Source organism: Delphinapterus leucas, chromosome 16, assembly GCF_059928025.1.
Source record: "Delphinapterus leucas isolate spDelLeu-1000000601 "Yukka" chromosome 16, BTC_Dleu_Yukka2, whole genome shotgun sequence".
Classification (NCBI taxonomy): domain Eukaryota; kingdom Metazoa; phylum Chordata; class Mammalia; order Artiodactyla; family Monodontidae; genus Delphinapterus; species Delphinapterus leucas.
In genome coordinates, this window is record NC_143144.1 from 25,127,833 (window position 1) to 25,151,066 (window position 23,234).

General features: G+C 52.4%; 1 protein-coding gene across 6 annotated transcripts in view; it reads right to left on the minus strand.

Moving 5' to 3' along the window:
- Positions 1 to 25: 25 nt before the first annotated feature.
- Positions 26 to 23,234, minus strand: part of LRRC20 (leucine rich repeat containing 20) — a 60,584-nt gene continuing 37,375 nt past the window's right edge. For 3 of the 6 annotated variants that reach the window (XM_089897608.1, XM_089897612.1, XM_022590789.3), the window contains 2 exons: positions 19,909 to 20,076; positions 26 to 2,609 (listed from right to left, as the gene is read on the minus strand). In XM_089897608.1, the coding sequence (XP_089753734.1) occupies positions 2,455 to 2,609; positions 19,909 to 20,076 (323 nt within the window). In that variant the 3' untranslated portion in view covers positions 26 to 2,454. The other 3 variants (XM_089897609.1, XM_089897611.1, XM_089897610.1) reach the window with 3 other exon arrangements.

Here is a 23,234-nt window from a genome sequence, read left to right on the forward strand (position 1 = left end):
TGAGAATAAATCAAACACCAAGAGGCAGATGAAACCAACGTGTTCTTTATTGCAGACTGAAACTAAGGGCTCACTCACACAGTGGGCTTTGATTTGGGGCCGTCTCTGATGCCCAAGCTTTCCCAGCAGGCAAGGGCAAACTCTCCAAACAGAGTAGAAAACAGCTTCCAGAAGCATCCCCTTCAGAGGGCTTGAGGTGAGGACCTGGGGAAGCAGCAGCTTAGCATGCAGAGGTTACCCAGAAAGGCAGGGTTCCAGAGGGCCGGGCTAACCCAGCCCTCCTCTCCTGGTGGCTTTGGGTCAGTCCCTTCACTGGGAGTGCCACACAGACTCTGGAAAGATCTAAGAGGCCCAAGGTCTCTGGGGACTGCTTTAGGGAGGGGGATGAGCACAGACTCGGACCCCTGACAGGGCAGGGGGAGAGCTGAGAACCTTCACCCTCCACTCTGAGGACATCCCGAGGGTCACCCCAGGCCTCTGCTTTTCAAACAGTAAAGTGCTCATAGGAATCACCTGGGGATCTTTTGAAATGCAGGTTCTGATTCCGGAGGTCTGGAGTGAGGCCTGGGATTCTGCGTTTCTAACGAGCTCCCGTGGACGCCAATGCTGCTGGCCCATGGACCATACTTGAGTTGCAAAGCTCTAGCCATACAACGCCTTTGTGCGTGTCGGAAAAGTATGCCCCTTCTCTGACAAGGAGAAACCCCACTCCAAGACACAGGCTGGGGGGTAGGGGGGACCAGGACAGCCTAGGCTGGACTGCAGACTCACTTGTCCCCAGCGTCCATGGCTGAACTCGGAAGCCCTAGAAGATCCCGTTTCAGCCTCCTCACCCTGAAAACCCTTTTTTCCAGAGCTTCACCGACCAGGCCTTGGGAGATGAGCAGAGTGAACATGAACACCGAGGGCTCAGCAACGGGCCAACAATGGCCCAACCTGTCAGCCTCTCGCCAGGAGACAGAAGGCCTGAGCAGGGGCAGGGTTCGGAGCTGGAGAGGGGGAATGGAACAGGGAGCATTCTGATCAAGGGTTAGTGCTCTGAGCGGTGGTCTGAGCTCTGAACAGCCTAACCTTGGGAGTGGAAGACTGGTCCCTGGTCCACAAATGTAGGATCCGGGTAGCCTGGCTTGCTCTGAGTCCTGGGGCCTCAGGTGTCTCCCACAGACCAGGCAAGGTGGGCTCTGAGTCTGCTTGCTCCACAGATGAGAAGGTGGGAGGTAGATACCTGGGGATCAAGGGGTCAGAGGTTCTCCAAACCACAGGTGTTGTCAGGAAGCAAGAGCCTCAGGCTCTCTCCTGGTAGAGGGACCAGTTGCCCGTTTGCCAGGTGTCATCCCAGTGTTAGCACTGAAAGTCCCACGTCCCAGGAAAGCCCTAAGTCCCGGGCAAACAGAGATGGTTGGTCACGCAATTACCTGGCCACACTCTAGACTCCAGGTTGAGGGCCTAGAGATGACTAGGTCATCAGGGCTCTGGGTGGTGGCCTGGGAGCTGGCTGGCCACGAATCCAATGGTCCATAGTGCCTTCTGCCCCTGTGTGGACCAGTGACAAGGCAGCCAGACTCCTGCCAGAGGGAGACTGTTGAGGGTGGCGCAGGTGCAAATGGCTTTGCTTCTCTGTGGGCCACGTCTCCTGCAGCAGAAGGGCTGATGCCAGGCACCCCCGCTCATGCCCAGGGGAGGGATGGGGCACTCCTGACTGCCTACCCCACCGATTTCTTAGTCACGAGGAAGGACAGAGCCTACTTGATTTGCTCTCCACTTGCCAGTCTGCTGGTTCTTGGGCTCCTATACAAATGTTCTCAACCCTGCTACAGTGTCGGGCCACACTGTCTCCACAGCTTTCCCATGACTCCTGGTTCAGGTTCCTGCCAATCCAGGGACCCACAGGGCTGAGGATGGGGCACTGTGGAAGGCCTCAGCCTGGTCGGTTCTCAGGAATCAATAAATAGATGGAGATTGTCTTCTGTCCCTCTTATGGCAGCCACTGGCTTTCAGCCCTAGAAACAAGGCCTCGAACCCACAAGGGCCTGGAAAACGCTCAGCGATGCTCATCCGTGGGCCCAGAAGGTACCAATGATTTGAAGGTAACTTGGAGGCATGTGTTCCCCCAAAAGCCTTTAGGGAGCCCAAAGGAGGCAAAAGCCCCTGCCATTGCCCCTTTCCTCAAATTGTAAGGCTCAGAGGATCTGCCCAGGTTTGCACGGAAGCTGTGAGTGCCCAGAGTCTGGGCCCCAGCCCCCTCCTCGCCTCCTCCCTCCAGGCATTCCAGGGCCCACTACTGCTCTACGCTATCTATCCTGGACCGCCACACCCCTCCCGCCACACGCTATTCAGCCCGCCCGCCCCCAGCCCCCCAAACTTGGCCTCCCATGGGCTCGTGGGACTCCCTCCCCTCAGGGCGCCAGGCCAGGTGGCCTCTGTCCCTTGCTGGGCGGGCTTGAGGAGGGAGGCCTAGGGTGGGGAGGCCCGCGCGTCCTCCGGAGACATGAGCATGTCGAACTTGATGAGCGGCGGGGCGATGACGCGCACCTCGGCGTTCAGCGGGTTGAAGCGCAGGTTGATGCTGCGCAAGGCGGGCATGGCGGCCAGTTTCTCCACGGGCACGTCTGTCAGGGAGAGAGGGACAGATTAGGGGGCTGGAGCCAAGCGGGCAGAGAAGAAGGAGGCTGCATCGCCCGATGCACATGGGCTCAGTGCCCAGCACCCGGCCCTGTGTGAGGGGCCATTGGGGCCCACCAGGGCATTACAGCCACATGCAGAAAAGCATCCTAAAAAATAGTTACTGTGCTGCGCAACAAGAGAAGCCACCGCAGTGAGAAGCCCGCGCACTGCAAAGAAGAGTAGCCCCCGCTCACCGCAACTAGAGAAAGCCCGCGCGCAGCAAGGACGACCCAACGCAGCCAAAAAAAAAAGAAAAAAAGTTAAACACAGATTACCACTTATCCCAGCCATGCCACTCTTGAGTGGAACTCGCAGAACGGCAAACAGGTATTCAAATACGTGCACACGTGTTTACAGCAGCACTATTCACAATAGCCAATGTCCACCAACGAGTGGATAAACAAAAAGTGGTATAGCCAAACAATGGAATATTAATCAGCCTGACACACGCTACAACATAGATGAACCTGGAAAACGTTATGCTGAATGAAAGAAGTCGGACACAAAAGGTCACAGAGTATATGATTCTATTCATATAAGTGTCCAGAATAGGCAAAGCCATAGGGACAGAAAGTAGATTAGTGGCTGCCAGAGGCTGGGGTGAGGGGATTGGAGAGTGACTGCCTAATGCGTGCAGGGTCTCCTTTGGGGTGATGAGAGTATTTTGGAACTAGAGTTGACAGGTGCAGAACACTGTGAATGCACTAAATGCCACTGAATTGTGCACTTTTAAATGGTTAGTTTTGTCTCAATTAAAAAAAAAAAAAAGGACCAGAACAAGGCAGCAGCTACACTAATACTTGAAAACATTTATGGTTCCTCACACCTAATCTTTAGGATCACTCAGTCTCTGGTTCAAGTCCCAGGTCAGCCACATAACAACTGTGTACCTAAAGCAAATTATTAAACTTCATATCATATATCTGAAAAAGATGAAAACTCTAATTTGAAAAGATACATGCACCGTAATGTTCATTGCAGCACTATTTACAATAGCCAAGACATGGAAGCAACCTAAGTGTCCATCAACAGAGGAATGGATAAAGAAGATGTGGCACATATATACAATGGAATATGACTCAGCCATAGAAAAGAATGAAATAATGCCATTTGCAGCAACATGGATGGACCTAGAGATTATCATACTGAGTGAAGTCAGACAGAGAAAGACAAATACCATATGATACCAATTCTAAGTGGAATCTAAAATATGATACAAATGAACTTATTTACAAAACAGAAACAGGCTCACAGACATAGAAAACAAACTCATGGTTACCAAAGGGGAAAGGTGGGGTCGGGGAGGGACAAATTAGGAGTGTGGGATTAACAGATACACACCACTATATATAAAATAGATAACAAGGATTTACTGTAAAGCACAGGTAACTATATTCAACCTATATGGGAAAGAATGTAATAACCTATATGGCAAAGAATCTGAAAAAATATATATGTATAGCTGAATCACTTTGCTATATACCTACAACTAACACGATATTGTAAATCAACTATCCTTCAATTAAAAAAATAATAAAATAAACTTCCTATCAGGGTAATAATAGTATATACCTCACAGGGTTGTTTAAGGATGAATGAGAGAATATCTGTACAGTGATTCCTCGGAGATATTGCGGGTTTGGTTCCAGACCACAGCAATAAAGTGAATATCGCAACCAAGCGAGTCACATGAATTTTTTTTGGTTTCCCAGTGCATGTAAAAGCTATGTTACCCTACACTGTAGTCTATTAAGTAGGCAATAGCATTACGTTTAAAAAAACAACATACATACCTCAATTTTAAAATACTTCATTGCTAAAAAAAATGTTCACCATCATGTGAGCCTTCAGCAAGCCACAGTCTTTTTGCAATAGTAACATGAAAGATCACTGATCACAGATCACGGGAGTTTGCCCTCCCTTAGCACCTTGGGGTGAGTGGCTCTGAGCTCCCTGGGGGCTGGCTCTGTTCGTTAGACCACGGGTCCAGTCCTGGAGGCAGGGGCAACTCTTAGCCTCCTGAGAGCAGAGTCTATCTTTGTCCTTGAATCCCCAGGGCCAAACACTATACCTGGCACATAGACATGGTGGGTACAAAAACACGTGCCAGGGCAGCCGGCAGGGAGTTACTAGGGTGGGTCGTGGTCGGGAGCTGGGTCCCAAGCGAGACTGGCTATAGTGCGGCGAGTGGGGCTCTTGTTTGACAGGCAGGAACCTGCATGATGGATGAGAGGACAGGAGCCGTGAAGGAGGCGATGGGGAGGGACCCAGAGCCCAAGGCAAACGTGGAGGCTCAGGTAGGGAAAGAAGCAGAGATAAGGCGTTTCTAGAATGCAAGGTTATGACCAGATGCTACTCCTGGGAGGGGAGGGAAAGCAAGATCAACTGCTCTCAGTTCCTGCTCACCTTCTGCTTCCTCTGGAGCTCATCTGCATGCTAATGTCACATCACACAGCTGCCAGCAGCCTGCTCCTCTATGCCCCTTACTGGGTGGGGCGGCTGCTGGAGTGGGGGCTGAAGGAAGGGGTTGCCTGTGGCATTTCTTGTCTTTATTCATGGAAAGTGGGCCCCCAATTTCCCTACCAGTTAATGGCTGGGAAGAGAAGGGCTTATGACTTGGAAGCTTCCCCTTCTCCACATTAGCACATTAGCTTTGTAATGGCCAACAGCACAGCCAGCAGCTGGGCAGGTGGGACAGACACACCATCCCCTCTGCCCCTGATCATCCAGATAAGAAAATCCTCTTGCCTTGGGCTCTTAAGAAGTCAGGTCATTTCACAGGGTATTATACCCCATGTGGCACAGGAGGAAATCAAAGCCCAGGGAGGTTAACACCTTGTTAAAATGGGCCCAAGGGACCTGGGAGTCCAGTGGTTAAGACTCCACACTTCCGATGCAGGGGACGCAGGTCCCATCCCTGGTCGGGGAACTAAGATCCCACATCCGCGGGGCACAGCCAATTTTAAAAAAAAAAGGGCCCAAGAAAGGAGGCTGTTTCTAGGAACTGATATCTGAGGCCCTGTGCTAGGTGGTTCTTCATAATGACCCATCTGGCAGATAAGGAAACTGGGCCTCGGCTTCTCCATGCTGACAATGATCCTCTAACTCTGCTCCAGCTCCCCTGGATTTTTCAACTAGGCCTGACTTTTGTGCTTCAGTGTTCATCTCTCATTGTCCAATTTTAGCAAGAATTCTGCTAAGTTGGTTTAGTCAGAATCCTCCACCCTCGATACCTCATCAGGTTCCTCACCGTCCACTATCCCCTAGGTGACGTCAGATCACCCTGGCCTGCCTTCAAGCAAGAACTAGGGGTTGCTAAGGACTTTCTCTCTCTGGACTCCGTGACTCCTCCACCCCTCAGCCAGGGAGGCCTGCGGGCTACAGAGTGGCCGGTGCTCCTGAGATGGGGAGGAGGGTCTCCCTGTGATGCCCCTGCCGAGGTTTGCTGGGCGTGGCACGAAGACCAGCTGCAGCCCAGGCTTGGAGCAAATCCCCGTGACTCCAGGCCTAGAGACAGCAGCGCTGCCTGAGTCCTCAGCCTGTCTTTTCCAAGTACCACTCACTGAGCTGGCCTCTTCAGGGTCTGCAGCGTTCCCCAAACCACTCTGCCCAAGGACAGTGATGGCGGGGATTAAGTGTATCTCTTTCCCCTGATTTAACCGCTAAAGGTGCTTGAGCAGCTTAGAGGAAGGAGCAATGGGGTCACCAGAATGTGTCAAAGCTGGCAGAATCAACAAACTGGAGCAGCCAGGCTAGCAAGCAACAAGCCCAAGTGCCCAATTGGGAGTTTCTGGATAAAGCTTAAAAGAACATTTACGCTCAGAGCATCCTGACAAGAGCAGGAGATGGCTGGAGGGCAGAGAGGAGGATATGAAATGATCTGCGTTTCGTGGGTGGGGAACCGGAAGCTTGAAGAGGCTACATAAGCTTCCTAGGGCTACAAGACACATTGGCCTCATGGTGGTAATGGAAGCCAGGTCCCTGGACTTTGGCACACCTGGAGAGGAAGAGGAGCCCAGCTCTGCCCTCTCCCCTGGGCCACGCCTTCATCCCCATTCGCCCATGTCCTGTGGATCCTCATATTCCAGCTCAAAGGCCCCCTCCTCTGTCACTCCCTCTGGTCCGCATCCAAAGTCCCATAACCCTTTATACAAGACTCATACCACGCATCACACTCTGGGGCTATGTTCACACTATGAGTGCAGTACCTGGCACAGTGCTCACAGGTGCTCAATAGCTATTTGTTGGATGAATGAGTGAACGAACAAATGAATGCATATTTTACCTCCTGAACTAGATCGTAAGTTCCTTCAGGCTCAGGACCACCCTGGGCTGGGCACACAGTGGACCCACCATGAACACCACTTGATTAAGCAACTCTGACCTCAGTACATTCAAGAGTTGGGGCCCTTCCCCTGACCTGACCCATTCTGGCCACTTTTGCCAGTCAGGGCCAGGCCTCTGTGGGCCAAGGCTGTGATAGGTTACTGGCCCTTTAGTGCAATAATCCAATTTAGAAAATGAGAAAATATTGATGAGCAGAAATAAAATCACCCTGTCTCACCACGCAGAACCAATCACTGTTAATGTGAGGTACATGGCCTTACCAACTTTTAAACATGCGTGTGTGTGTGTGTGTGTATGTGCATACACAACTATGTTTCAAAAATGGCCTCCTAGCGCTTCCCTGGTGGTGCAGTGGTTGAGAGTCCGCCTGCCAATGCAGGGGACGCAGGTTCGTGCCCCGGTCCGGGAAGATCCCACATGCCACAGAGCGGCTGGGCCCGTGAGCCATGGCCGCTGAGCCTGCGCGTCCGGAGCCTGTGCTCTGCAGTGGGAGAGGCCACAACAGTGAAAGGCCCGTGTACTGCAAAAAAAAAAAAAAAAAAAAAAAATGGCCTCCTAGATACTACGCCATAACATGCTTTTCTTGATGACACATTGTGAACATCTTTTCAGGTTACAAGTCTGTGACGTTATTACGGCCAGGTGGTGGTCCATGGAATGGAGGGATCACACTTTGGCTCATGTTTCTACTGTTAGACATTCAGTTTTTGTCCAGCTTTCGCCATTACAGACAATGAGAGATGGATCCAACCCTCTTCCCACCTCAGACAGCCCTCCCAGACTCCTGCCTATGTCTGTGGAAGCTTAAAATAACCAATAAAAGCAGAATCAGAGTAGGCAGTATTTAGAGAAAATTACTTCTTCAAGGTCGGCTTGACCTCCCTTCACTAATCATTGGCACCATTGACTGGCAAACTTGTTTCACGCCACTGGGACCAGCTTGAGGCAAGATGATAAAAATGACTGTTTCAGAGCACGATTCAGCATATGTGTGGTACCCATGGTCTGAACGGAGGCTGAGAGGAGGAGGGGTCTGGGCCCAGGGAAGTGGTAAGGGGTACTGAGTGAGCTTCCCAGCACAGAGGTAACCCAGCAGAGACCAGTGACTTCTGATTCCCGCTTTGGGTGGAGCTGAGTCCCACGACATCTAAGGTCCCATCTGGAATTGGGATGAGAGGCTCCCCAACCTGGTGGCCTAGGGCCCCAGTTCCCTGGCTTCCTTGGCAGCTTAGAAACAGATCATGGCGCCCTGTTGGCCGCCCAGGCTGGAGCCACACTGGACAGTTGACACATGGCTGGCTGTCTCACTTCTGATCCAGGTGATCTCCTTCCAGCCAGAATGCCTGATTTTTCAGGATTTTTCAGCTTCTCTGCCTCCAGTCCCCAAAGGATCCCAATCAGTGAGCGTGGAGCCTGAGGCCTCCTTACAATGGGACCTGGGGCGCTGGGTAGAGATGCAGAGGCAGCGCCTCAGCCCTAGTGCCTCAGGCCTGTGGGCAGCACGTGGGAGGCTGCCTTAGCCTCCCCAGGGGGCTGTGGGCACATTCGTGCTGGAGAATTCAGGCTGGCCTGGCATCAACCTTGACACAGCTTTTGGTGCCTGGTGCCTCAACAACAAAGATCAAGGATGCTGAGCTGAGCTGAGCTTCACGCCCCACTTGAAATGCCACAAGACACAAGCAGGCAAACTATGGTAACCTGGCGGGACAGAGAATTGTGCCTGTAACAAGGAGGCTCCCGGGCCACACTCACGGCTGGGTCTGTCCCTTCACAAGCCCGGGGAGGGCAGTGATCGAGCTCCCCCACTGCACAGAGCCCTGGCCCGAGCCCTAGCCCGAGCCCTGGTTGTCGGGGGTGGGGGGTGGGGGGATGTGTGCAGGAAGAAAGCAGCAGCAGCCCTTGTGCTCAGGAGGCACAGAGAACACTGCATGCCCTTGACAGTCCTGCAGGCTGAGTCCCTCAAGGAAGTCTGTTTGGCTTGGGGAGTTCTAAGTCCTCTGATGAAAGAGAGGCCAGCTGCGGGAGTGGATGGGGCAGAGACCCAGGCCCTGACCTCGGATCTGCCATTTGGAGTTGTGCAACCTCAGGCAGGCCCCTAACCTCTCTGAACCTCAACCTCCCATCTTTAAGCGGTCCTCGGCTTCATGGGGCCACAGGGGCTGGCAGAAGGGACCACGCGGCACTCCCCAAGGAGGTGTAGAGAGTGTGGCGGGCAATCGGCAAGAGGATGGGGAGCACAGAGTGTTTTACGGAATACGTTAATGAGCCTTAAGTGCAGGCTGTGGGGAAAGAAAAACAAAGGGGGAGAAAAGCCCCCACTGTGATTTCCTCCTCCTCCGCACCTCAGACTGGCCAGCAAGGTGGGCCCACAGGCTCCCAGTGCGGCCACCTGCCAGCACTGCCCCCTCCTGCACACTGCCCCACCTGGATCCCACGTGCAGTCAAAGCCGGGTCAGAACACGGTCCCCTTACTGGCTGCTCTGGAGACAGCTAAGTAAGTAACTCAGACTGCCTGGCCCAAGCCTGGGGATTTGCCTTCCCCGTCAGATTTCCCATTTTGCTCCCCTGTGCCCACCGCCCCTCTCCCCTGAAGTCCCCCCACCCCTCTGCTCTGCTTCTCCAGCTGCTTCAGTTAGATACCCCGGGAGGGGCTCGGGAAAGAATGGCAGTTTTGCCATGGCCTCCCATTAAGTGTCTGCCGGTCCCTCCCTCACAGCGGGAGGTATGTGTGTCTATAACACACGGAAGACTAGAGCCACCTCATCTGCTGTACAGCAAGAGTCTGGAAGTGAGGGGTGAAGGACGCGTGGGATGGAAAAGTAATCGCCTCCCCTACAGGCTCTTCTCCTGGGTGGGGTGGACATGTGAATAGCTCCTTTGTAAATCTTCTCCGTGCTTGGAACCTAAGGTCGCTGCCACCAACTTTACACCTCTTTCCACTCAGGCTTAAGATCATTGTCAGAGAAATAAGACCTCCGTTATAATTGGAAAAATAAGAAGAAAAGCTCCTAAGATAAGCACCAGATGGGAGTGAATTAGGTAGGGCCTCACCAGGGAAACCAGCTTCTGAGAAACAAAATGAGTGGAAGGTGGCGGTGGAGGGGAAGTGGGTGAAGTGGCCAGGACAAGCAGCAAGGAAGTGGTGTGCGTTTAACAATCCACTTCCTGAGGGAAACATCCCTGATGTGGGGCATCTGCCGATTTTGCGTGGTGTAAACATTCCTCCCATGGCCAATTTCAAGCTACCAAGGTGAGGTCACTGACCTTGAGCAAGCACCTCCAGTAATGGTGAGTCAAGTAGCCCGCCCGGGCAGGACCACAGGCTCCTGAGCACAAGGTGTCAGAGCTCAGGCCAACTCCTGTCCACCTACACTAGGATTCTTTGGAATAAACTTGAACTTTGGGAACCGGCCCGCTGTTTGGCTGTCTGCATGTTCTCAGTTGCCTCTGGCTCATTGATAAAGTTTCTTCTGAAAATGCCAGGTGAGCGGGCTGTGCTACAGGGAAATCACAAGTGGGGGTTTGTGGGCACTGCGGCAGCAGAGCCACCGTGCCCAGGGTCCAGTAGGGTCCGTGGGAAAGAGGAACACTGAGCAAAGAGGCAAGTCCACAGAGCTCACCTCTGCCACCCTCCCAGCCGACCGTCAGCTCTCACGGCTGGGCTGACTGCTCTTCTCATCCTGACGTAGCTACACACATACACACAGGCAACAGACACTGAGAGAAGGAAGAAAGAGGCTACAGCTTCTTCAGGGATGGAATGTGCTTGTTGATGGAAGGTTCTGGTTTAGCTCCATGGTTCTATCTTGCCTGCACATTGGAATCATCTGGGGAGCTTTAAAAAATCATCAAGCCCCAAACCCACCATCAGAGATTCTGACTTAACTGGCATGGGGTATGGCCTGGACACAGGTGTTTTTAAAATCTCCCAATGATTTGAATGCACAGCTAGTTTGAGTACCACTGGTCCTCCCAGTGAGGCTTAATGAGAGAATCCGGTGAAAACACTCATATAGCACTTCCATCCCAGGATGCTGCCCACCTGCTTCACTGTGTGGGGCAGAGCTGTCAAGAGCTAGGCTGATTGCCTGAGTTCGTGGCATAGGGAATCCTGCCTCATCACCTTACACTGTTCTCTCCACCCCAAGGAAGTTTCCCTCCAACCGAAGTTACGTGCTCTAGCCATAACTTCCCTGTGGCTTTCAATCTCCCTCCAGCTATATGCAAAAATCCTCTCTCCTTATGCAAAGCACTGTCCTCCATAGCTGGGGTTCTGCAGCAAGACTGCCTGGGTTGGAAACCCTGGTTTTGTCCGGGCAGCATGACCTTGGCCAAGTTACTTAAGTAACTTCCCTGAGCCTCAGTTTCCTCACCTGGGGAGAATAATAGTGCCTGCCTCATAAGGTGGTCGTGAGCGTTAAATAAGAGCACACTTGCAAATGGTTAGAGAAGATCCAGATATGAAATAAATGGCCACTAAGTATCAGCTAGTGTAACTGACCATGACATGAGCCCCGTGAGAACAGGGAGCGGGCTTTCTCCGCCTCCATCTCCAGCACAGCGCCTAGCGCACGGCAAGCTGCTCAATCAAAAAACGACAACTGGCGAATGAACGTTTCCCAAATGCCTAAGTCCGTGTTCGTGACCCTGCGAGCCTCTTACTCCCTGAATAAGGCCCTTGCAAGGCTGAGCTTTGAGAGTCAGAGCATCTGGGCTGCTCTCCAGCACTCTGGACAGAGAAAGAGACAGACGGTCCCTTAGACTGGCTTATCTAAGGGAGCAAGAAAGTACTTTGTTTTAAGCAGATGTCAAAGAACTTTTCTTGCTGTTCACCTGTGTGCTACCAGCAGAGTGCTCCCAGCACCCTGGAGAACTGGACGTTCTGTGGGTAATCAAAGTTTTACCACTCAGTGGCTGGCACAGAGAATGCCATCTGGACAGAGACCAAGTGTGTGAAATGTCTTCTGCCCAGAGACCAGGCTTGCTAGTTCCCTTCAGGCAGACACATGTGGGCAGGAGCTGCAACAGGAACTTCCCTCCCCTCCACGTCTGGGGACCATGTCTAATTTGCACTAATTGCTGTTGAAGAGTGTTTGCTTACTCCTAACCTCCCCCTCAAGCGGCTCCACAGCCAGCAAGCGCTCCTACACTGTGTCTAGTGATGGCTTCACGATCGATGCCTGTACTGACTGCTCACTGCCCATGGGTACAGGGCGGCACTCTGCTGGTGCTGGACAAGGGCGTTCTGGGCAGACGGCATGAGTCCGCTGTGCCAAGCAGGCAGCTGCCACCTTGAAGGGTGAATCATCTTCCCCTGGGCACTGTGACACTCAGCGCTTGGAGGGCAGGGCAAGGCTCAGACTGTCGCCAGCTGGCTGTGCTCGGGACGGGGGGTGGGGGGTGGGGGGGTAATTCAAACCCAATGTCCAGGGATCCATCCATTCCCCCCGAGATGGGCTTGGAGCCCAAGATCCACGGGCAGGAGGAATGTGTCAGGGGTTTGACATTGTCTTCCCGGACCTTCTCTGCTTTGACCTGTCTTAGGGGCTAACAGCCTTCTCTGGCAGGCAGGGAGCTACAGGAAGTGTGCTTGCCAATCAGCCCCTTGTAAATACCAGCTAAAAGGCCGCTCACAGGGAGAGCTCCTTTCTCTGCAACCGCAGGGCTCCTGCCAGGGCTGAGCGAGGCCAGTATAAGAAAACTCTGCCCTTGTGACCTGGCCAATAGCTTACTGGTGCTACCAGACATGTGGCACCCAACCTGCTACCCCAGGCACCATCCACACCCTCCTCTCCCATCACATGAAGAGCTGGCAGGCTCCGGAACACCAAAGACATGTGGGCCCAGGCGCACCAAAGACCTGGGTTCAAATCCTGCCTCCACCAGGCCCCAGTGCAGTCTGCTTAATCTCTCTGAGCCTCTCTCTCAGCCGTCAAGTGGAGGTAACGCCCCCTATCCAGAAGAGAGGCCTGAGCAGATTAAATGAGACGATTACAGAGGAGCAGTGTCAAGCAGCCATAGCTGTTAGGTTTTCAAGTCTGTGCGATTTTATCTTTTCAGATCAAACAGAGCATTATTTCCACTTCTGCTTTTCTAGGGTTTCTTCTATTTGAAAACTATTTTCTGGGCTCCAGTGAAAGAACTCTCCTTCTGTCCCCCCAGAGGCACAGAGTGGGTGTGATGTGGAACAATAGGACCAGGTCCCGCTCACTCCCGCTCCCCGGGAAGCCCCCCCCACCCCGGCCCAGCTTCCTCGTGTACCACTCACTCAGCACCTGGTACTCAGTGCTTGTGGCTCAGGCCCCCAGCCACAGGAGAATTCCAAGAGCAAGGAGAGCCTGCAGAACCTCTCACTAAGGGGCAGCTTGGTAGAGCCCCAAAGTGAAATAAAGCCACATCTCTCTGCCCCTGTGATGCTGATCAATTTAGTCTGTGAAACAGGGTGGAACAGTGATGTCAATGTCAGGAAAGGGCAATCCTGAGGTCCTAGTGGGCATTTATGCCCCACGCTAAGGGACGATATCCTGGAGAATCTCTTCTATTGATGGAGACCAGAGTGAAGCTGCGGCTCCCTGGAGGGATCTGCCCCTCCCCCGCCTGCCCAGAGAAGGAAAAAGTTGCTGTGATACAGGGCCTGGGCTCCCAGTGATACACTGGGCTGTGGCAGGGGTGCAGGTGCCCCCTTGGGCCAGGTGTGCTCCCTCTAAGTCTCCACAGTGCCCCCAAACCATCCTTGTAGCCCAGGGGACAAGGGTCCTGTACTTTGTGGAAACCACGGGTACCCTGAGAAATTTGTGAGGCTTAAGGAGCAGTTGTGTTTGGGAGGACGGTGCGGCCATTAGCACAGTCAGCAGCCCGGAGGTGGCACCTGGTGCTTTAGGAAAAGGCCCTGCGCTTCTCAGGCCCTGCTGTGCATAGAAAGCACTTGGGGGTCTTGCTCAGGTACACATTCTGATTTTCAGGAGGTTGGAGGTGGAGCCTGAGGTTCTGAATTTCGAACTGGTTCCCAGGTGATGCCCACACTATTGATGGTCTGTGGATGACACTTTGAGAAGCCAGAGCCTCGACAGGGGTTCTCAAACTTCAGCATGCATCCGCATCACCTGGTGGGGGACCTTATTAAAACAAACCGCTAGAGAATTCCCTGGTGGCCCAGTGGTTAGGACTCAGCGCTTTCACTGCCGTGGCCCGGGTTCAGTCCCTGGTCCGGAACTGAGATCCCATAAGCCAAGTGGCACGGCGAAAAAAAAAAAAAAAAAGATGCACAAATTGCTGTCTGTCCCCACTCCCCCAGTTTCTGATTGAGGAGAATCAATCAGATTGATTGATTGGGGAGGAGCCTAAGAATATGTATTTCTAACAAGTTCTCAGATGATCCTGCTGGTCCTGGGCTCCCCCCACTCTGAGAACTATTGGCCTTGACAGTAAGAAGTGAAACTGTGTGAACACAGAATTAAGTAAATGCAGCCCAAAGCATCCCTACGTGATACAGGTACAGATGTCCCCCGCTATCTGAAAGTAGAGCATTCCTATAAAAGCTTTCGTAAGCAGAAATGGCATAAAGTGAAGAAGCAATTACCTTAAGACACATCTTATTAACGGACACACAAAATAAACTGAGATAAAGCACATGGCGGCTTGATGCTGAGATGTGGTTCTGGGGAAGGAGCTTGGCAGGGCCACTGTCTCTGCCCGGGGCACAAACTTCCTCTGTTAACACTCGCTGCAAAATAAATGCTGAATGCGATTTGCGCTTTTCCTATTTTTTCATAAAAGTGTAAATCCTCTTCGGATTTCCTTGATTAGAGAAAACAGGTACCAGTGCAGGTCTTTCGTAAAAGTGAAGTGGTGTAAAGCCAACTTTGGAAAAGCAGGGGGTATCTGTACTTTTCCTTTTAAAAGTGCTATTGCTTTATTTGTTAAATTCTTAACAAGCTTTTGTTTCCCTATGATCTCTCGTTCTTTCTGGAACAGTGGTTGCATGGGGTAAAAAACCCAGCAAATAGGGGGTGGGTTTTTTAACGGAAAGTTAAATTCTAGCTTAACCAGAAGAGTCTCCTGCTTAAGCAAAACGAAGTCTCTGAAACATCGGTACTTGGTCTCCCCTTCACCCCACATGTTCCAGGAACGTGTTGAATTGCTCTGTAGCATCGAGTAATTATAAGTTCTTAGGAGTGAATGCTGCTCCCACACCCACCTTCAAGGCCTGTGTGATGGTTGCTGGGGTAAAGAACTGACTCCCTGGTTTTAACAGGATGGGTGACCCATCTTCTGCCCATGTCACCACTCACAGACCAAACGCTTCTACCTCCTCCAAAGCCTTTCCAGGGCTCTCTGGGGAACCCCACCTCACAAGGACACGTGGACAGCCACCCTCTGCCTGGGAGCCTCCCCCTGGCACCTCAGCACTTCTGACCATGTCTTATCTTGTAGTTTACTCTCCGCTCCCACTCAGACTTTCCCTACAGCCTGTACGCAACTTAAGGTCAGGACCTGCATCTCATTCATCTCTGTCGCCCCTATTTCTGCAGAGACTCTCTCTCCCCAAGCAGTCTTGTTTATAGACACTCAGAAGCTTCCATATACAAGAGGCTCCTTCTGGTTTGGAAAATATAAGGACCATCCCACATCCCAGAAACTTGTAAGTCACTGTTGTCAGAATAAATACTCTAAGCTACAAACCCTTTTCTCCCTCTCGGAAGTGCCTGGCAGACTTGTCCCCAAGGACCCAGGAAGCCTCCCATCTGGATGGGGGCACTTGCTATATGCGTGTGCCAGGGCCCAGCTTGGGGGGGTGGAGGAGAGGCCTGTGACCTGCACCACTTCCTGTTCATCTGAACCAGGCCCAGACCTACAGACTCAGGGGCTTAGGACAAAGGCAGAGAAAATGGTAAGACATGAGGCAGGACTTCTGGACTGAGAGCTTGGCCGTGCAGGGTGGCTGAGGTGGGATGGGGTGGAGATAAAGAGTCAGATGGCATTGAACCTGTCATCTACCTGGCTCCACACTCGGGTGAGAGGAGAGCTCATCCCCTTAGCCGAGGCATCACTGCCCATCCTCACGACACCCTCACCATCCAGTCACCCTGAGGATGCAGTGGTGGCGACCACGATGGACAGAGACGCGGGTGGAGATGAGAGGAGGGAAGAGTGTGGCGTAGTTGAGGGGTGAGAGCTGAAGGACAGGGAGCTGGCTGGCTGAGCACAGACCCCAAATCTCTGCGGGACAACTCATGGAAGCGGCTTTCAATATTTTTTCATCATGACTCACTGTAAGAAATTCATTTTAGGAATTCCCTGGCGGTCCAGTGGTTAGGACTCCGCGCTTTCACTGCCAAGGGTGTGGGTTTGATCCCTGATCAGGGAACTAAGATCCCACAAGCTGCGTGGCGAGGCCAAAAGAAAAAAGAAAAAAAAATACATTTTACAGCATGACCCAGTACCTATATCTGTGCGGGTACATTGCAAAACTAAAATAAAAAGTCACAAAGCAGTATGTACCATGCTACAGGTGATGTACTCCAGCACATGCTGGTTTCACAACTTATTGCCCTATTATGTGTCAGTCATTTCGGAGGGCCTTGGAGCCTTTGGAATTCCTGCTCTGTACTGTGCTCCCAGCCAGCTGCGCACCCGCTGTATGCGGACACCACACTCATGTTGGGTGGGGTAGGGAGCAGGGTGGCTCCAGAGATGAGAGCACAGGGAGGCCACATCACACACACGGACTGGAGGACTGTCCGTACAAGGCGGCAGCAACGAGGCCGCCACATGCTAACCCAGATCCTCAACCTGAGGGCATTCAGCTACCGGTGAGCACCAAGGACGGGCACCCTCCCCGCCCTGCCCACCGCCGGTTGGACCAGAAAACAGAGGGCAGTGTCCCTGCCTCTCTCCCAGCCTGCATACCCTGATGAGGTCCTGTGCCTTCTCCCATCCATGGACCGGAGCCCTCTCTCCCTCTCCCTGCATCGTGGTCCAGAGAGTGGAGGAAGACTGGGCAGCGGCACTGTTCAGAAACAAGATGCTGCTGCCACCCTCGGCAACTTCCAGGCCTTCCTGAGGCCTTGCTGGAGGCATCTTTTGAGAAGGTCCCTTCAGAGGCACCTTCGGATGCACCTGGGGGCTTGCTTCAGAGCTGCTTGTTCTCTACTTACCGAACTAAAGCTTTAAGGCAACCCAATTTATTTCTTTAAAAACGATTTTTAAAAAAATTTTCCAATCCTCTCTGAGGGCTCTAAAGGGGAAAAATAAGCCATTCTTAAGGCATCCTAAGCTCCAACTACACTTATCCCCATGAGCTCCTGCAGGAGATCGGCTACAGCTGGTGACGAGTGCAAAGCTATTTCCATAATGTAGGACTTTTCAGCCCTCACCTTCTTCACTGGGATTACGGCTCTCTTTCCTCCAATTGGGCTGCGAAGGCTGTGGCCTGGCCTTCCGCTGGTTTGGGAGTTAGAAAGCCATCCAAGCAGTTAACTAGGATGGATTGGAGACAGGTAGAAAATAAAAGTGAGGACCCTCCTGCAAGGGAACCATAGCTGCCGCCGTGTGCCCCTCTTTCCACCTGGTTGGGGGAGGACACCCAGGCATCCCGCAATGGGGAAGGCCCTGAGATCAGCCAAGCACCTCGAGGAGCTGCTGGACACTTGGGGAAAACTAGAAGGCAGGGGCAGTCCCTGACATCTCCATGTCCCCCAGGCCGGGCCCAGGCTGGGCAGCAGAGGGCTCTGTCACAGACTGAACTGACTGGGACACACAGCCCAGTGGCTGATGTCTCTTCTACCTGGCCAGGTGTGCAACACACACTTGACCATGAAGGCCAGGGGAATGTCTTAGTGCCTCAGTCTCCACATCTATCAAATGGGATGATCGCCCTGTTGCCTTGGGCCTGCACATGAGCACTCTTGGTAAGCTGTAAGATGCTTCCATGTGTGGAGTTATTACTGTCACTCTGCAGAAAGTTAGAGATACGTGTACAAAAGAAGAAGTCAAAACCGCCGATCTTTGCTCTGGGAGCTGTTCGGCTAAGGAATGTTGTCAGCCTTGTGGGAGGGGAAAGATTAGGGAATCTGTGCCACCCTGTACTTCCCACTTTTTCTCGTACTGCAGCCAGCATAGACCACACAGCCAGTTCTCCGGCTGGGGACGTGGGGAAGCCACCTTCTGGGGTGGGGGGTTGGGGAGGGTGGGGAGAAACTCCATTTGGAAGCTGAGAAGAGCTGAAGCTCAGAGAGGGGACGTGAGTCTTTCAAAGCTGCAGTTAGGAAGTGGGGAAGCCAATGGCCAATACTTGTCCTGACCTGCCTGCCTGCAGCTACCCACCCAGCTCTGGTCTTGGTATCAGCCTGAAGTAGCCCCTGCTTGGTTACTGCCCCATTTGGATAAGCAGCAGAAGGAGGTGGAGGCATCAGGAATGGCCTCCAAGAACAAGAGGTGGAGGAGGAAGGGCCCAGCAAGGAGAGCCTGGCTGAGAGTGAAGCGCTCAGGGCGAGGCCCCGGGTGGTCAGGACAGCACAGGAGGAAGAACTGTGCAGTGAAAAGGCACTTCTGGGCATGCTCCTTCCGCTTAAAGACAGAACAAGGGCCCAAGTGACCGGGGGGCCAACGCACGGGCCAGCCACTCAGTGATCCTGGTCTTGGGAGGCAAGACTGACCCAGAGCCCACCCCCAGGGCCTTCCCAGAGGCCAGGCAAGGCAACCCCACTCCAGGCACAGGGCTGAGTTTTAGAATCATGTATTCTTATCCTGGCGCTTCTGTGGTCTCACTGTGCCACCCGATGCTCTCTCATAACCTCTCTGAGCCTCAGTTTACTCATCTCTAAAAGGATGGACCCAGACGTTCAGAACTTAGCTGGTCCCACCTCCCACTCAGCCAGGGCCAGGGCACTGCAGGCGGCATCCCTGATAGAAGGGACGCTCGCTGGCGCACAAGGCAGGCTGCTCTTCATCGAGCAGCTCCAAACCACCAGAGACCTCTTCCTTTTAATCAAATGGCAAAATGGCTGTGAAAGAGCTTACGAAAATAAAAGCATAACTGAAGGGGGTTATTATTAACCATCAACATTAGAGGCAACGTGAGAGAGGACGAAATGGGGCTGCAGATGGGCTTCCAGAGCCCACCGAGGCAGCCGCAGGAGGGGCCGAGGAGGAGCGCGAAAGGACCCTGTGAGTGCCAGGCTCTCTCTGGGGAGGTTAGACAGCAGCTGGGGAGGTGCTCAGGTCCTGATGAGACCGGCAGGTATGTAACTGCTACAAAAGGAAGAGAGGGACCCCTCCTCCACCTCAGAGGAACCCAGCTCGCTGGGATCTGCTGTCTGCAGGAGGCACATCTCCAACCCAGACGGGAAGACCCTCTGGTTCCCTGGGGGGAGCGTATCTGTACTGGAGGCACAGAGACACTGTTCTGAACACCTCTGCCTAGTGGCTCCTGCTTAATAATGGCAAAGAGCTCACTGTGACGCCAGCGAGGGAGAGCTGGGGACTCTTCCAGGAGTCAATGCATAGAGGGTCCCAGCTGAAGGGTCACAGAGGCACCTGAGGCAGGCAGAAGGAGACGCGAGAGGGAGCGCCTGTGGCCCAAGGTGGCCCAGCCAGTTCAGGGCTCGCTGTGGGGAAAGCCAAGAGCTTCTACCTGCCAGGTGAAAGCAAGTGTCTGACCTGGCCCCTGGCAGGTGGCAGGGCCTCGTAATGGTTACCTTCCTAGGCTCAGTGCCCTGTACTCGGGAATCTCAGACCAGAAAGCCCAACCTTGCGCTCTTGTCTATGAAACTCTGAGTCCAGAGACCCATGCCTTGTGCCCTGTGAGGCTCTGTGAACCTCACTCGGGAAAGGGAGCTCAGGGGAGGCTCTGCACGCAAAGGGAGGTGAGGGGCCTGGTGGGCTGGGTCCACTCACCCACAATCTCGTTCTCTTCCAGATTGATGGTCTCCAGCGCGGGCAGGGTGGTGAGCTGCTCAGGGAAGTCGTGGAACTGGTTCCGGGACAGGTCGATGGCCTTGAGGTGCTGTAGGGTGCTGACCTCGTTGGGGAGGCTGTGCAGGAAGTTCCCTTCCAGGTGGAGCTCTGCCAGGTGTGGAGGAAGAGTAAGGAGCGGGGGGAAGGGGAGCAACCCAGAGACCACAGTGACTGCTGGCCTCCTGGGCCAGGAAGGCGGCAAGGAAGGAAGCCCCCCAAGGGGCGAACTCCATATTAATGCAAAAGGAGGGGTAACCCCTACCACTGCCACCCATCATTCCAGCTGGGCTCCCGGCTGTTGGCTTTGGAATGGAAGGCTCTGCCCAGCAGAGGTCTCTCACCCCTGCTCAGGGTGGCACATCTGGGGTCATTCCTAAGGCTGGTTTAGGGACCATCACATCCTTGAACTGAGGCATCCAGAATGACCAGAGAGGCTTTCCTTACTGCGGCTCAATCAGGCTTGCCCCTCGATTTTGTTCCCCCCAAACACATCCCTAGGACAGAAGCGGTCCCTCTGACCTGGACCACTCTGGCAGCCTCCTCCCTGGCTTCCTGCCTCCAGTCCCTCTCCAATCAATGCTGCACAGTGGGACCTTTTTAACCTCATGAGCTCAGCCCTGAGCTCACAAACCTTCAGTGGCTCCCCAGGACCTCCTCCCTAGGCAATCAAGGCCCTTTGTGACCAGGCCCCTGCAGCTCTCTGCTCCTGCAGGTCCAGTACTCACACCTGGGTCTGTGCCCTGGCTGCGCTGGAATGTCCTCTGGGATGATCTCGAGCAAAGAGACACATCACAGGAGAAGTCATACAACATCATCTTCCTGGACTCCTGCATGGTTCTGCATCCCATAAAGAAGTAGTAACGAGAGCTCTCTTTTTCTTTTTGGGGGGGCCTACGCTGAGTCCCACACACTGCCAGGAGCTGATGCTAAGTGTCTCATCTGATCCTCAGAACAGCTCTGCAAGATTTATCTTATTCTGCTCCATTTGACAGAACCAGAAATGGTGGCTCAGAGAGGTTAAGCAATTTGCCCAAGATCACACCACCAGGTGGCAGGGAAGCCAGGATTGAGATGACCTGGATGACTCGATGCTGGTCACAAAACATGGGACAAAGGGGCTGGTGACAGAGGCAACAGGAGAGGCAGGTGTGAATATTTAACGAGGGATGCAATGTCCCAGGCAATGTATTAGTCATTCATGAAATCTCATATAATCCTCCCAACAAATTTCTCTCCCAATTTATGGATAAGAGCACTGAGGCTCACAGAGGTCAAGTAACCTGCCCCAGGGCACACGCACCTAGCAGTTCCCCATGTTCCCTGAGATTCACAGATAAGGGAGGGAAGTGGGGAATGGAATGACAGTCCCATTTCCTCAGGAAAGTGGGGTTGGGGAGGGGTCCATCCAGACACCAACATCAGGGCAGGTCTGGGTGGAACCTTCAGGAAGCAGAGTCTCTGGGGGAGGCTGAAAACACTTCTATGTGAAGCCCAGTCTGCACATCCTGCTGGGGAGATGTGCCTGGAATCAGCCGGCGGGCATCTCCACAGTTGGGAAACCAAAAAGCTTTTCATCTAGCTGCTATCATTTTTTTTTTAATTTAACATCTTTATTGGAGTATAATTGCTTTACAATGGTGTGTTAATTTCTGCTTTATAACAAAGTGAATCAGTTATACATATACATATGCTCCCATATCTCTTCCCTCTTGCATCTCCCTCCCTCCCACCCTCCCTATCCCACCCCTCTAGGTGGTCACAAAGCACCGAGCTGATCTCCCTGTGCTATGCGGCTGCTTCCCACTAGCTATCTATTTTACGTTTGGTAGTGTATATATGTCCATGCCACTCTCTCACTTTGTCACAGCTCACCCTTCCCCCTCCCCATATCCTCAAGTCCATTCTCTAGTAGGTCTGTGTCTTTATTCCCGTCTTACCCCTAGGTTCTTCATGACCTTTTTTTTTTTTCTTAGATTCCATATATATGTGTTAGCATACGGTATTTGTCTTTCTCTTTCTGACTTTCTTCACTCTGTATGACAGACTCTAGGTCCATCCACCTCACTACAAATAACTCCATTTCGTTTCTTTTTATGGCTGAGTAATATTCCGTTGTATATATGTGCCACATCTCCTTTATCCATTCATCCGATGATGGACACTTAGGTTGCTTCCATGTCCTGGCTATTGTAAATAGAGCTGCAATGAACATTTTGGTACATGACTCTTTTTGAATTATGGTTTTCTCAGGGTATATGCCCAGTAGTGGGATTGCTGGGTCGTATGGTAGTTCTATTTGTAGTTTTTTAAGGAACCTCCATACTGTTCTCCATAGTGGCTGTATCAATTTACATTCCCACCAAGAGTGCAAGAGTGTTCGCTTTTCTCCACACCCTCCCCAGCATTTATTGTTTCTAGATTTTTTGATGATAGCCATTCTGACCGGTGTGAGATGATATCTCATTGTAGTTTTGATTTGCATTTCTCTAATGATTAATGATGTTGAGCATCCTTTCATGTGTTTGTTGGCAATCTGTATATCTTCTTTGGAGAAATGTCTATTTAGGTCGTATGCCCATTTTTGGATTGGGTTGTTTGTTTTTTTTGTTATTGAGCTGCATGAGCTGCTTGTAAATTTCGGAGATTAATCCTTTGTCAGTTGCTTCATTTGCAAATATTTTCTCCCATTCTGAGGGTTGTCTTTTTAATGAAAGTTCAGTGTGGCCTCCCAGGTCTCTTTTCCTGATGTTCAATAGCTTTCCTATACGTCTCTGTCTTGCTGCATTCATGACTCAAAGGCTCTGCAAATCTCCTGCCCTTGTGTGCGGCTACAATGAACATTATCCCGAGGCTTTTGTATGATCACATCCACTCCTCTCAGGGCTGAGGGAGAAGCAGGAGGGCAGGGACCCTTTCGGCCCAGGCTCAGAGCCTGACGGACCCATGGCAGACTCACTCTTCCAAACTTTACAAACCAGGGAGAACTCACTACCTTCTGACACCTGGTGTCAGAAAGCCAAGACTGCTCCCTCGCCCAGTGAGGTTAATTAAAAGTCCAAGCCAAACAAGGCGTTCCTGCTCCAGAAGTATTTGCTCAAGAACCACTCTGAACAGCAGGCTCTTCTTCCGGAGCTCTTTTGCCCCTCATGACTTTCCAGCTTGATTCCATCTGGTTGGACCCCATTCTGGAAAAGGGCAACTTTCACTCCTATCAAATTACAGACTATTTGCTCACTAGGTGGTCCATCCCCAAAGTACAACGGATC